The sequence below is a fragment of the Mauremys mutica genome, chromosome 1 (genome assembly GCF_020497125.1).
Source record: "Mauremys mutica isolate MM-2020 ecotype Southern chromosome 1, ASM2049712v1, whole genome shotgun sequence".
NCBI classification, from domain to species: domain Eukaryota; kingdom Metazoa; phylum Chordata; order Testudines; family Geoemydidae; genus Mauremys; species Mauremys mutica.
The window spans coordinates 189,163,182-189,178,618 of NC_059072.1; the positions used below are offsets into that span (position 1 = coordinate 189,163,182).

At 45.3% G+C, this 15,437-nt stretch overlaps 1 protein-coding gene across 6 annotated transcripts in view; it reads right to left on the bottom strand.

Moving 5' to 3' along the window:
- Positions 1–15,067, bottom strand: part of C1H21orf91 (chromosome 1 C21orf91 homolog) — a 36,574-nt gene extending 21,507 nt beyond the window's left edge. The window contains exons 1-4 of one of the 6 annotated variants that reach the window (XM_045002403.1): positions 15,046–15,067; positions 13,895–14,058; positions 10,921–11,129; positions 1,971–2,101 (exon numbers count right to left, since the gene is read on the bottom strand). In XM_045002403.1, coding sequence (XP_044858338.1) covers positions 1,971–2,094 — 124 coding nt within the window. In that variant the 5' untranslated portion in view covers positions 2,095–2,101; positions 10,921–11,129; positions 13,895–14,058; positions 15,046–15,067. The other 5 variants (XM_045002399.1, XM_045002400.1, XM_045002405.1 and 2 more) reach the window with 5 other exon arrangements.
- Between the last annotated feature and the right edge of the window lie 370 nt (positions 15,068–15,437).

Genomic DNA, 15,437 nt, shown 5'->3' on the forward strand with positions numbered 1-15,437 from the left:
TTTACTATATACAGCCCTTGCTATCTAGGGAGGAGGAAATGGGAAGCAAAACACCAGCCATCGTGGTGCAAATGGGGAATACAGAGAACCTCTGGTGGGGGGGAGGAGATTGGAGAGATGCAGGGAATCCCTGAAAGAGAGACCAGGAATATGGCACACCGGGATTTTTGGCCTACACAAGCGATGAAGTTTGTGACCCTCCACCCCTCCTTCATGTTAAATGCAATCAATTAGTTCTTTCCTATATCAGAACAAAAGATGAAGGACGAGATGCTACTACTTAGAACAGCAAGAAAGGCACACTAGCTTTATACATTGCATACCAATGAACTTGTTCCCTTTCAGTCACCCATGGCTGATGCAGGCCAGATCTATACTAGACTTCTGCCAGCATAGCTATATTGGTCATCAGCATGGCATGCTGTAATCCCTGACCAACATCGCTGTGCCAGCAAAAGCCCACACTGCGAAGCAGCTTTACTGGAAAATCTGCACTTTTACAGGCACAGCGTGATTCACTCTTTGGGGGTTGTTTTATTATACCGGTACTAAGCGCACCTTTGCCAGTACAGATGCATCCAGACCAGGAGCTCTTTGCCAGCATCGTATAATGGTATTCTTATACTAGTAAAGCATTCCAATGCAGGCATGGCCTGGGATCACCCCTACTAAACAAGTACTTCTGGGATGGGTAGATCTATCCATTATATAATCAGACTGGATTACTTTTGTTGTCCAAGTCTGTCAGCAATGTGATACACCATAAATGCTTTGTAGTATCAAAATGGAAGAGTTCTAATTTGCAGCACTCCCTTTTGTGGTGCAATTTAATTCATACACAGAAGAGTACAATAAAGTAAAACTTGACACTTTAAAACAAGGCTGTTCAGTCTCACAAAAACATCCACATACGTGGACCCTTGAAGCTGCAGGCACTGTCCCTGCCCTCAATATGGTTGTTTAGATTATTCCTATGAAAACTGATGTTTTAACCTGATAATTATGTAATTATGTTAGTTCATTTGTAAACTCTTAGGGGCACAGAGTGCCTTCTGAAGTACGTTTCTGTACAGTGCCAAACACGTAAGATTGAAGAAATACCATTGCAATGGTTTGGACACCTGTCAGCAATGAGCTAGGAAAGGATAACATACATGGTGATACATACCAGAGGACAAGGAACTAGAAATAGATGAAGACCAAATATGTGTTGGATAGACACAGTGAATGACAGAACAAAAAGGTTTAAAGATGAACAAAGCCATGAAGCCACAAAAAGACAGGAAGTGGTGGAAAGACTTAATTCAGCCCAATCACTGCTGCTGAGCTCATGGGCAGGAATCAAAGAAAATCATAGAAGAAAAGACCGCGTAGGCGGCCACCTATCTCTGACTGGGAACTTCAGGCGCTACCACTCTACAAATACACTTTCCCAAAATAAATAGAAAAACATCCATTACACAATTTCTCTTGGTATTTTGAAAAGCATTTCCTGTTATTAGATACTATTTATCACTGCAAGTATACAACATTATTCGGAAAAGGTGATTACAAAAAAGTAGACAAATTTTTATTTATCCAAAAGCCCAGCCAAGCTGATTTTTATAGTACATAAAGAAATCTAACTGAAACATGAAAGACAAAGGGTAATAATGGAAGTTATCTACTCAGGAAGAAGTTATTTAGAATGGAAAAAAGTATGTTAAATATTCAGGGTTTGAAAGCCTTGAGGAAGTATATCCTTAAAATTATCAGTTACTTAGAAATAGTGTTAAAATTATGCATTACATCTACAAATTTGCTGATAACTATTTATGCACTAAGGGATACAGACAAGAGTTTGTTTCTCTCTGGCTTCAAGCCACCAAGTCACTTTCCTTTTTTAAATTTTGTGTTAGAACCTTCTTTTTCTCTTTCTGGGACATTTAGAATGAAGTACACTATTGATCTAAGTTGTACTGATTTCTTACCTTCAATATTTAACTCAAAACAGACGTGGCAAAACGAGAATGTTTCTTTTTCTGTTCCCAGTTTACACACGCTGCAAACATTATCGTCATTCAAGTCAATGTTAACAAACTGCTCTTCATTCATAGTGCCCCTAGAAAAAAGGAAAAGGTGATAACGTTATTTTAGAACATTATACTAGCCCTTTTGTCAAAATGAGGAAGCAAGAAATATATTCTGCATTTCTTGACAAGATAACAAAACCCACTATTCAGTCAATATGCATCCACATTTACTATAGAAACCGTGTGGTTCCTGAAAGTGGTTTGAGTTCTGGACATAGATGCACTGAAGAAAATAAAGGCTACAAACTCATGTATGCAGTATTATTGTTTTATGCATCAGAGTGTAACTTCCGAAAGCAATACAAGCAATCAGATGTCTGTCCCTTTTCATATCTTATGTGTTCACATCATTTAAACAACATGAAAACACTGCAAGGACTAACGTGGTTTCTATATGCGCTCTGTTAACTCCACTGCATAAATATTTTAATGGCACTAGAGACGTTTACCTAAACCACGTCCTCCTTCGTAACTCTCCGGTCAGACATTAGACAGCAACAAAGCACTTCCTACCCCACGCGATGGTGTGTGTCCCCCCCGGCCCCGGCCCGCCCGCGGCGTCTGGTGGCACAACAACGAGTTCAGGCCGGTTTCCTCCGGCAGCCCCGGCAGCGGCTGCAGCCAGGAGCCTGCCGGGACAGAGCCTGTCACGAGCCCCGGCTCTGAAACCAGCGCCTGGAAACTGTACCGAGGTTCCCAGCAGCAGGACGCGGACCCGCGCCGGGGAACTCGGGCGGCAGCTGCGGGCGAGGCGAGGCGAGGCGGGCCGGGAGCGACCCCCGCCCCCGCCCCACGCGGCGAAGCGGCCGGCACGGGGCGCAGCAGGTCCCCGGAGCCGAGCCCCAGGGGCCCGGGCTGGACTCGCGGGGGCGGCAGAGGAACGGGGCCAGGCCCGCCCAGCGCGGCCGGGACACGGACGGACAGAGCCCAGCCGGCCCCCCGCCCCGCCGCGGGCAGAGCCCCCCTCACCGCTGCGCTGCTCCCCGCGTCTCTCAGGCCGGCGGCTCCCAGCCCCGCTCCCCTATTGTTAGCGGCGCGGCCAGGCGGGCTCCCCGAGGCCTCGCCCGCGCGCTTCCGGGAGAGACCATCGCTCTAGAGAGAAAGGGGGGGGGAGGGTCGATTACCGTGGTCCCTGCCCTCTCCCCGGCTCCCGTCACGCCCGCCCCGTGCGGGTTCGGGGTAAGTGAGAGGACAGAAAGCCCCTCCCCTCCCCTCGCGCGCGCGCGGGCCAGGTAGAATGTGGAATAACGCTCCCCATGTGCAGCAGTTGGACTCACCCAGCGCATTGTGACGTTGCTTCCCCCACACGGGCGAGGGGGAGCGCAAACGGTCTGACTCTAGACTGAACCACAGTCAGTGTGGGTGCTAGGACCGGCCCGGGGCAACCTTAACTCTGCCCCCCCCCCCATGCACACTGGTGGCATGGCTCCCATTTATAGGGCTGGCAGCATTTTGTTCCCAATGTTGCCCGAGTCTTATACACATCACATCTCCCTTCACTTTGGTGATTGGAAGTTATCTACCTCAGAACTAGCCCTTGGGGAAGTTGAAGTTCCAGGAAAAGGCATGCGTTGTCTGTGACGGGGTGACTCCCACAGTCTTCTCAGTTTCCTGTGTCCCTCGTTTTGGGGTTTTGTCACATATTGTGTTGAAACACACTTAGGCCCCCGCCGGTTGAGCATTGGCAAGACAAAGTGGGTGAGATGTTATATTTTATTGGGCCAACTTCTATCAGTGAAAGAGATAACACCACTGCAAACATCCCTGCATTGGGGTCATTCCTCTGCAGTCTGGAATTATATTGTTATGTCTTATTTCCAGGGGACACAGTGTGCTAAGTGAACAGGTTGGAGGGTGATTCAAATGGGGAGAGAATCTATACAATTCAAGTCTCAAGTGGGGCCTAATACCATATGTAATTACCACAGTCTAAATTTGCATTTGGCTTATGGAAATTACTGCTCTTATTCCAATGATACACCAGTGTAACTGAGAACACATTTGGGACTCGCATTGATTAGGCCAGTGGCTCGCAACCTTTCCAGACTACTGTACCCCTTACAGGAGTCTGATTTGACTTGTGTACCCCCAAGTTTCACCTCACTTAAAATCTACTTGCTTACAAAAACACATAAAAATACCAAAGTGTCACAGCACACTATTACTGAAAAAATTGCTTACTTTCTCATTTTTACAATATAATTATAAAATAATCAGAATATAAATATTGTACTTACAGCGTATAGAATACAGAGCAGCAGAAACAAGTCATTGTATGAAATTTTAGTTTGTACTGACTTCGCTAGTGCTTTTTATGTAGCCTGTTGTAAAACTAGGCAACTATCTAGATGAGTTAATGTACCCCATGGAATAACTCTATGTACCCCCAGGGGTACACGTACCCCTGGTTGAGAACAACTGTAGTAGGATGTGTAGTAAATACAGCAGTTGTATATAGGGAAGGAGGCAGGAGTCAACTTGTTGAACATTGAGAAGAAAAATAAACAGAGCTCAACTGCCTTAACCATTTGTGAAATTGGTACCTCTGTACTTTATGCACGAGTTGTCCCATAGACTCTACTGAAGTCAACAGTACTACAGGCATGTGTTCAAGTACTTTGGTGGATCAGGGCCAGCATGCCCTGCCACTTGCAGAATTAAGCTTTTTGGAAGCAAAATTTGATCCTTTACAAGGTTGTTATTTTCACAACAGCACCTCGTGAAGTTAAGGAAGGAAGGGTGTTTTTACTAAAGAGGGGTTAAAAAATTATTTTTATGTGGAATGTGAAGAAGTGAGGCAAAACAGTGAGAGAGGACAGTAGGTTTGAGAGGGAGTAGAAGGGTTAGATAAGGTGGGGATGGAGAGGAGGGTGACAGGGTGGAAATTGCCAAATATGGGTTGTGTGATCCAAAGTGAAAGGAAAACCAGGTCTGCTCTGTACTTGTACTTAACCTGAGTGAGTTAAACTGTTAGGCGTAGATTATATCTTTCAGAAGTTTCCACAGTTCAAAAAAGCTATATACGTCACAGTGGCTGTATGTCAGAGCGGGATTGTGTCTACCCACACTCATCACCAAGAAAGAGGCTTAATATTATAGGAAGATATTTCCTGCGTCATACTTCCTCCTTAGAAACACTTGTTTCTACAGTACTTAAATTATGTTTATTATATTTTTTCACTGCATTTTTTGTGGGGAATCTGATTCCATGCTGTCAAGAATAAAAATTACAAGGAACCTAAACCTGTATTACCACATTAGATTATAATAGTGAAATATTTTTTTAAAATGTCATTTACTTTATTATCTGTATAATTGATAGTAGAACTGATAGTTGCCTAACACTTTACACTATAAAGCCCTGAATTCAGTTTCTCCTAACTTTGCTAAACTTAACATGTTTTGAGATAAAATTTTCCTTGCATGTTGCCTGCCACAGGCTGATTTATTTTTATTAAAGTTTCAATAAAACATCTTAGCTGTTTGCAAGAATAAGATTAAGGAACAATTGCCTATGTTATATTCTTATAGTGAGGTGCTCTAGCAACTCCATGTTTTGGAGCAGACACTTGAAATTTGGTGTCAGGGATGTGCTTTTTGCTGTTCCTGTGAACATCCACTCAAACGTGGCCATGTTATGAACTCTGAAAAATTGGTTCATAGCTGCTCAGTAGAGGTTTGTTAGAGGATTGCAGTATTATTCTTCAAAGATTCACTCTGTATTGAGCATGCACCCAGGGCCAGCTCTACGCACCAGCATGTGCTTGGGGCGGCACGCGGCACTTTTTAAGGGGCGGCACTCCGGTCCTTTTTTTTTTTTTTTTTTTTTTGCTTCGGTGGCGGCACTCCGGCTTTTTTTATTATTATTTTTGCTTTGACTTTTTTTTTTTTGCTTGGGCGGCAAAAAACCTGGAGCCAGCCCTGCATGCACCTCCATTCCCCTCACATCTCCTATGCTCGGGCCAGACTTCACATGCATTAACGCCACAATGCATGTGTAATCCACATACTTCCTGGGTGTGGTGTTCTGTCCCATCTAGTGGCACCAAGACCACTTAGCAAGAGAGATAAAAAGTGAGTCTGCTCTACAGCCTTAGCTAACAGCCAGTTGGCTTTTAGCTCATGTGGTAGAGCAGGGGTGGGCAAACTTTTTGGCCCGACGGCCACATCAGGGTTGCAAAACGGTATGGAGGGCCAGCTAGGGAAGGCTGTCCCTCCCCAAACAGCCTGTCCCCCGCCCCCTATCCATCCCCTCCTACTTCCCGCCCCCTGACTTCCCCCCTCAGAGCCCCTGATTCATCCAACCCCCCATCTCCTTGTCTGCTGACCGCCCCCTTCTGGGACCTCCTGCCCCTAACCATCCCCCAGGACCCCACCCCCTATCCAACCCCCCCAGCCCCTTTCGGAATGTGATCCTGCGAACATGGGCGGAGAACTCAGGAGGAGCAGGGGCAGCTGCGCAGCCGGAGAGAAGCAGTGGTTTCCCCTTCAAAGCGCCGCTTCTCTCCATCTGGCTGCGCGGCCGCCCGGTGCTCCTCCTCAGTCCTCCGCCCACTTCTGCCACCTGCTCCCCTGAGGCTGCAGGTGAGCCTCCCTCCCTGCTCTCCCCTGCTCCCGCCCCCCCCCGCCTGCTGAGCTGCCCGGCGGCGCAGTGAGGGGGAACAGCAGGGGAGAGGCTGGGGGTGAGCCTCCCTGGCCAGGAGCTCAGGGGCCCACCTCTGCGGTAGAGGCTCATGCACTAAGCTTCCAGGTTTGATCCTGCCTGCCGCCAACCAGGGTCTGTCAGTGTTATACATGCTCCAGCCTAGGGCTGTAGTAAATGCAAGACTTTTCCTAGAATTGCTCTGCTGTGGTGGCAGGCACTGGAACAAAGGAGGGAGACTGTCTCTTCTATGCTTTCAGTGCTCCTCTTGCTGACACCTGTACCACATGGTGGTGGAGCGGGAATTGCCTGACTTGAATGGAAAGGGGATAGGAGCAGAGGGAGACAGTGTGTAGGGGAGCTGAGGATGAGGGAATAGCCTGGGGAAAAAGGGGTAGAAGGGTCTATGACTACTAGAGCACGCTCCCCTCAGAACCTGAAATAGGACCTAGGAGTCCAGGGTCTCAACATTCCATGGGCAGTGTATCTCAACAACTGTGAAACCTATTGGCAAAATATGTTTCTCTTCCGCTGCTAGTGGCTGGTCCCCATAGAGGACAACAGTCTATTATCGCAATCAGCTGTTCAGTTAGCTCAAGCAGTAGGTGTGGCTCTGCTGTGGCTCTAAAGATCCAAACCCTGCTGCTGAGCCATGCGGGGGTCAATCTGGTTGTGCACGATGGATTTTTTTTCCAGTTTGCTTTATTAAAAAAAAAGAAATTACATAAAAATCTATTAGAAAGGCAAGGGGGCTGAGGTAATATCTTTTACTGAACCAACTTCTGTTGGTGAGAGAGACAAGCGTTCAAGGCACACAGAGCTCTTCTTTGGGTCTGGGACAGGTTCTCAGGGCATCACAGCTAAATGCAAGGGGGAGCAGATTGTTTAGCATAAGTAGTTAGCACATATTCTAAGGGACCATTCAAGGTAGAGTGGCCCATTAACACCCCTCCAGTTATAGGACAAAAAGAGGGGGGGAGTGGGTTACAAATTGTTGTAATAAGCCATAAATCCAGTGTATCTAGTCAGTTCATGATTTTTAGAGTCGGGCAGAGTTATGAATTTAAGCTCCAAGGTTCATCTTTTGAAAGTGCTGTGCAGGTTTCCTTTGAGCATGAGGACTGAGGTTAGACATATACCACTAAGTTCTGTAATGAACTGGAGGGACATTAAAAGGAAGAAATTAATCGTTAACTTCAGTGCCATTGACCTTATTGACAAGGCCGGCTCCAGGGACCAACTTAGCAAGCAAGTGCTTGGGGCGGCCACTCCGGAGAGGGGCGGCAGGTCCAGCTATTCAGCGGCAATTCAGCAGAGGGTCCCTCACTCCCGGTCGGAGTGAAGGACCTCCCGCGGAATTGCCGCAGATCGCGATCGGCTTTTTTTCTTTTTTTTTGGCTGCTTGGGGCGGCAAAACCCCTGGAGCCGGCCCTGCTTATTGACAGTGTCATCATCTTGCTATTAAATACAAAATTTTAGTAGCAGAGAGAGTGGGGGTTTTTTTGTTTGTTTTTTTACTTTAGGATTTCATCTAAATTTCAACATCCAGCAGATTTAAAAAAAAATGTGTGTGGTAGCCGGGAAACAGATATTCTCCTGAAGTAAAAAGTGAATCCATAAGCTTGTACATCCATCCAGTGGGTCACAGAAGTGAGGTAGCTAAGCCAACCTGCAATTACTCCTCTGAGTCATATAGGACCGGGGTGGAGCAGCAGCTACTCCATTGTGTCACAGTAGCGAGGGGGTGGCAGGTATTACAGTGGATTAGAGACATGATGAAACAAAGTGGAGTTATGGCTACTCCAGCAGCTGCGGATGTGAGGCAGAGGAGTGGAATGATTCTACTTCCTTCCAAGTTCTCGTAAAACGTTGTTCCAATAACCTAATTAAGAAAATTACCTGAGCAGTCTCAATATTTACTAGTTTACCCCATTCTCTGTTTTTCCAGGAAAAACTCTGAAAATTCCTGACTCCCATGAGTAAGATCCTAGTTTTTAATAATAAGTCTTTGCTCTGAAGCAGTGCTTATGCAGCATTTTTCATCTATAGATCTTAACACCCTTTACAAAGCCACTGCCACTTCAGATGAATTGTATTTGCTGTCTAAAACTGCTGCTTTGAGTTTCTCACTTCCAGCTCCATCCTTGACCCCCAACAATCTAGTTTCCACTCTGTCCAAACTAATGAAACTGTTCTCACTAAAGTCTAATGACCTTCTCCCGGCCAAATTCCAGGGCTTCTATTCTATCCTTTTCCTCTTTGATCTTTCAGAGGCTTTCGACGTGACAAGCCACTCTCTGTTTCTTTAAACCATGTCCTCATATTGGTTTTTGTGACTGTGCTTTCCTGATTCACCTCTGACCTCTCACCTATCTCTGCTTCAGTATCTGGTTTAGTAGGTCCTCTCCCTCCTCACTCCCTTTTTCATTGTGCATCCCCTCAAAACTCTCTCCTTAGCCCCTCACCTCACTCTGTGTCCTATCTCTAGGTATTATCCACAAACTTGTCATTGACTATTATCTTTATGCCAATGACTCACAAATCTACCTCTCTACTGCTGATCTATCTCCCTCCATCCAATCCAGCACTTCAGCCTGTCTTTTTGACATCTCCTAGTCACCTACTTACATTTAGCATGGCCAGAATTGAGCTGATCTTGCCCCCAGTAGTCTTCCCTCACCCTGTTTTCACTATCACTGTGGATACCACATCATCCTCCCAGTCTCTCAGGCCTGTGATCTAGGTATCATCTTCAGCTTGGTTCTCTCTCTAGATCAGCACATTCAGGCTGTATCTAGATGCTGCTGCTTCTTCGTATAACATTTCAAAGATCCAGCCTTTTCTGCAGGGGCGGCTCTAGGTTTTTGGCCGCCCCAAGCAGTCATGCCCGGGAGGCGCCCCCGAGCCGCTGGAGCAGCGGACCTCCCGCGGGCATGACTGCAGAGGGTCCGCTGGTCGCGCGGCTCGGCTGGACCTCCCGCAGCTGCGGGCGGTTCGCAGGTCCGGCGGCTCCGGTTGAGCTGCCGCAGGCGTGCCCGCGGGAGGTCCAGCCGAGCCGCGGGACCAGCGAACCGTCCGCAGTCATGCCTGCGGGAGGTCCAAGGGCCGCCCCAGGCAGGTGCTTGCCCCGCTGGGCTCTGGAGCCGGCCCTGCTTTTCTGACTGTCAAAGCTTTTGTCCAGGCCCTTATTTCATGCCTCAATTAATGTAAACTCTTCCCTTTAACCATGATTACTGCAATTCTCCTAAAGATCATTCAAAATGCTGCTGATAGGATCATCTTCCTAGATTGTCCTTCTGACCATGTTATCCTCCTTCATCTTTGTGGCTTCCCCCCAGTGACTGCTTCCTCTCCAGTGCACAAGCTTCTTGTTGTCTTCTTCTTTAAGGCCCGTCATTATTTGGCTCTACCCTATCTATCAGTTTTATTCTCTTAGCAAGCAATCAACTCCCACTTTCTCTCTGCCGCTAATGTTGGTCTTTACGCCTTTACATTACTTCTCCCACAATCACCTTTGTGCTTTCTACCAGTCTGCTCCTTCCATATGGGAAAAACTGTAAAGTCATTTTTTGTCCTCTTTTAATCCCTCCCATAGTCTTATTTCTGCCATGCTGCCTACAGAGCACAGTCACATGATGACTGGGCAATAGTGACCCGAGACTACTGCTTATTTTACTCATACCTTGACCTCCCAATATGCCCATTTGTCCATTTCATCTACCTGTTGTGTCTTACTGTAAACCTGCATTGTAAACTCTAGTCTTTTCAACACTTGTGTATACAGTACTTAGCACAATGGAGCCCTGATCTCTGATTGGGAGCCACTAAGTGCTATTGTAATACAAATAAATTATAACAACAGCAATGACAACGTGGTAGAGCTAAATTAAAAGATGCACAACCTTTCATTTATAGCATCATGAAACTGCAGTGCCCTTTCAGAGATCCGAAAGAGCTATGTGAACCAAAGGCAAATCCTCTCCCTTCACCCTGAAAATGCAAAACTAGACTGATGTCCGTTTTAACGAGCAAGGAAGCTTTAATGACGTGCCAGTGTCTTTCCATGATAAACATCTGAAAGACTTTTTTTCTTTTATGTGCAGAATTCCCCTGAAACCACATACAAGTCTGAAAGAGCATTCAGACAGATGTGCCACTGCTGAAGTATGTGAGTGTCTAGGCTCTTAGCAAATGCGCTGCACTTACCTAGAAAACTGATAACACAAGCTGCACCAACAGAATATAAAGTAGACTGTGCCTGTCTTTATAGTACTGCCTCATGTGACAGGCTTCAAAGCTGTAATGTAGTCCTGATGTTAGTGTGCTCCTGGCTCCTTATGTGCTCATGTGCACATTGACATGATATCGGCAGGGGCTCATCAGTTCCATTTCATTTGTAATTATTTCATTTTTTCCTAAAGAAAAAAAAGAGACGTAAACAATCCAAAAAATCTTAACACTTACTAAAAATGCTTTGTTTACCCTGTAGAAAGAGAGAACCACATCCTCCATATGTCCTTAGTTAAACTAGTGCTACTCTACACCCTTGACATCACACCAATAGTTAAGTTATTCTGGTCCTGCTGTGTGTCTCGTATTGAGGGGCAGGAGGTCATTGTGGGGCTAGTACTGGCATCCCGGTACATGTGCATGAGTCAAAGTGCACTGACAGAACACTGTGATGCTAGTTCTGACCGCTAGCATCATGGCTTATTGTTTATATATGTAGTCATCCCGTAGCACCAGGAGTCAGCGCTTGTGCCGTATCACAGTGTGACAGACTGACAATATCCTGGATAAACCTTCTGGAATTAAAATAAACTTTATTCTCTTAAATTAAACCTGATTGAATTAGGGTTAATACCTTTGGCAGTCCATTGTATTAAAAATGTTATTGTGTGTGTTATTGTGGAATTATATGTACCTTCTCTAGGAGGAGAGTGATGCTAATGTACTTCCTCTGTTACCAGCCCTTTGAAGCCATCCCCATGAAGAGGTGCACATATACTGGTTCAAACTGGATTATCCAGAGACCAACAGACAAAGAATGGAGTTTTGAATAAATAGCTCGGTTTTAAACTGGCTCAGGGCCTTCTTTCTGATCCAGCAAATGGACAGGACTTCTCATCACCGGAGGGCCCCAATTCTTAGGGAAGAGTTGGAACATCTTGGCCTACTGAGGCCCCATAAGACTATGTGCTTGTTCTGGGTTGGAGCTGTGTTGGACTTGTGAGCACAAAGAAAGACTTCTCTTGCCAGAGTCCATGTTAGAGTTGGAATGGTGTCTGGTAAGCTTATTAGCATGCGTCCAGGTTCTTTCATTGTTTTTAATATGCTTTCTTTGTAGTGCTTTTACCTTCAGAATAAAATAGGCTTGCATGGAAAGAGCTGTGTGGTAACTTATAATTATTGACAATCACTCTGTTATCAATCTCTGAAGCAAAACAAGCAGGTGTACTTAAGCAGCCTGTCTCTCCTGGGAATATCACAGTGAAGCCAGGGAACTGTGTAGCCTGGAAATATCCTGGTCAGAAGGGAGAGGGATGAGGGTCTGCACCCAAGAAAGGCACCAGCTGTGGAGCTGGAAGCCTGAGATTGGGTGCCTTTGCAGACCACTGAGGAGAAATACAGAGGCAGTTGCCCCGAATGGTACAATATTACCAGATACCACTGTGAGGAAGTGCAGTTTCAATGCTGAGCTGCAGTAGGCAAAGGAGAGAGAGAGAGAGAGAGAGATGCCTCATGAAGATGGACAGTTCCTATAAAATATGTTGGCTTGTTGACCTTGGGAACCCTAAGGGGCACAGAGATGAGCTGTATAAAAATACATACTCCAACATTTCTAAACAAAAACGTGCTAAATTTCTAGCCATCTTATAGAAACCATCATATAGAACCAATTTTTCATTATGTAAAAGCTGCAGACAGTGCCATGTTCAACTGCTAAATACATGTGTTTTCTATACTGAACTAAATGAATAGTAAAGACTGTGTTTAGCTCTGCTTTTTACTTAATTAAAGCTAAAAGGACACATCAATGTATGTGCAAGCGGAGCCTTAATCTTTAAAGACTGTCAGAAAGTATTAGGCTTATTGTTGACAAAGGCCTAGTTTCCATTGATGGGTTCATTAAAAGTTTTGGCTAGCAAAGTCAAGAAAAAGTACTGACTGACAGTCCTGAATCAAATTCAGAAAGAGCTACCCTGTTTTGTTAATCCATTCCGGGTACTTGAAAACAACTCAGCAGGATAGGGAACTAATCCTATTTCATTTCAAATCCTGCTGGTTCCATGTAATGAGCATCATGTCTGGTTCTTTTTTAATCCAAAATAACACTTTAAAAAAATATTTTGAGTCACCCTTTTGGAAAGTGAAAGTCTGGCATCTGGAGATACTTAGGGCCTGAATGTCACCTTCATTTGGATTAGCGGAGGGCTTCCAAAGAAAGTGCAAATGGGATGTGTAGTGGGAGGGGAGAAGCAAATGGTCTCCCCTTCTCCAGATCCCATGGAAGCTCTTCTGCAGACACATTGTGGACTTGGAGTCCAGATACAGGAGTGGGGGCTGTGAGTGGGTAAGGTGTAGAGAGAGATGACTGCTCTTCTCAGCATCACCCCACTTCATAGCAGAGAAGTATGAGATAGCAGGTGAGATAGCGCTGACTCTCATGCTGCTCACACCTTTGCACATTGGAATGTGCCTACATGGGGAGAAGAGGCTGCAGCATTTGGAGTGCAGCCCATCTCCTGAGGGAGCCACACTGTCATGGTGGGAAAGGGGCCCAGAGATTAATTCCGAGGTAGTGCACCTCCATAAAAATACTCGTCTCCCCCAAGTATTGTGAGATCTGTGAAATTTCCTTGTGGGTCTCAGAACATATGCCTGCCAGTTTTAGTGGACCAAACCCCAGGCCCTTATGACAGAGCAATCTGAAGGGAACCCCACTAGTTTCACTGTGCTAACTTTCACAGTTTTTCTACACAGCATGTGATAGAGGAGCCTTTAGAATGCACTGTATCTCCCAGTTGATAAGGACTGAGGAAATCACAGTAGATACCACAGTGAACTCAATCTTTAGTTGAAGGGTGGGAAGGTCATAAAGAGATAATATCACACAGGAGCAAACTTGGAAAAAACAACATTAATAGAAAATGTAGTATAGTCAGTATTTTTCTGTTACCTCTGATAGTATCAAAACTATCTGTGCTCCATTAAGGTCTCCCTCAAGCATATTCCAGCCTTTTGTTCTACTATAGCCAACCGTGATATCACAGTCTAGTGTGTCACATCATAGTGCTATGGAAATTATGTCTCCATTTGAACATAATCTCCCTCTAGGATCATCTAAAACAAAAAAGTGTTAAAAGGGTGAAAACTGTCCTTTAAACATGAGGGCCCAGATCTTTTAGTGCAGTGTTTCCCAAACTTGGGATGCCGCTTGTGTAGGGAAAGCCCCTGACAATTTGTATAGTGGGGGTGCTGAGAGCCATTGAACCAAACTGCAAACCCTATATATGATGGAAACCACTTTAAGCCAGGGGGTGCAATAGCACCCCCAGTACCCCTAGTTCCAGCATTTATGGCTCATGCTGAAGAAATCTTTGACCCAAAGGCCTGTTTTTTAAAATGGGCAGGCTATGACACTGAGACAGCTTCTCCTAGCTGAAACAAAATCTCCACAACCAAATATTCCTTTCTCCCCAGGCATGGTGTCTGCTGTTTCTCCAACACTACAGTTTGGAGGCAGAGTCAAACAGCTCCATGTTATTCTCTCTGGCCTGGAAGAGGTTAGCAGGCAGCCCTCTTCCTACATGTGTCTCCCTCCTAATAGGAAAGAGATGGAACATTTTCTGTTCTTCTTTCCAGAACTTGTCCTGATTAGCTGAGGGGGAGTTCTGCCTCATCCTACATTACAAGACTCCTTCCTGGTTCCAGGCCCTAAAGAGAGCAATTGCCTTGGGTTTTTCTAGACCCCAGCTGTTACCTTGGTACCATTTATCTTCTCAAAACATTTGTCAGTCATTTCCTAGATTTCTGTTTGCTGCAGAATTCCTAGAACGAGCAGCCTGGCTCCTGAGACTTCTCCTTCTGGCCTTAAAGGTCCATATACCCCATTACAAGTGTGTTAAAAGTGGGAAAAGACTAAGTTTTCATAAAATATATTTTCATCTTTAGCAAGACCTCTATGTACCTATCTCTGTCTAGGGGAATAAGGATGTCCTCAGCAATGTCTGGTTCAATATCCTCCTCCTCTGCCTCCTCTGTTGCTACATTTCTCGAGACCTCCAGTATTGAACAGATTCTTCACACACCCCCACAGAGCCAAAATACCTGTTCTGGTGCCATGCTGACTACAGCCTTGGATTGTTGTAGCAACAGAATTGCAGCTATCTGATGTCACAGTTACATTCCATGTTGACATGAGTGGAAAATTTGAGTCCCTTACTCAAATGAGGTGCTTCGCAATCACAGCACAATTCTATAAGGGCAGTGCACAAAATCACTTTCCCCTATAATTCTGAGAATAAAACAATTAGTAACAAATATGTCAAGTTAACTTTTCATGACTTGTATTTTTTCATACATTTTATACTTCCTATGATGTCCATGGCAAATTATCCATATTATCAGTTCAAGACAGTTATGCAGTATAATCCCAACCACTGCTATAACTACATGTTACACAGTTCGAGGCATAAAGACAATGTCAGTGACCATAATTA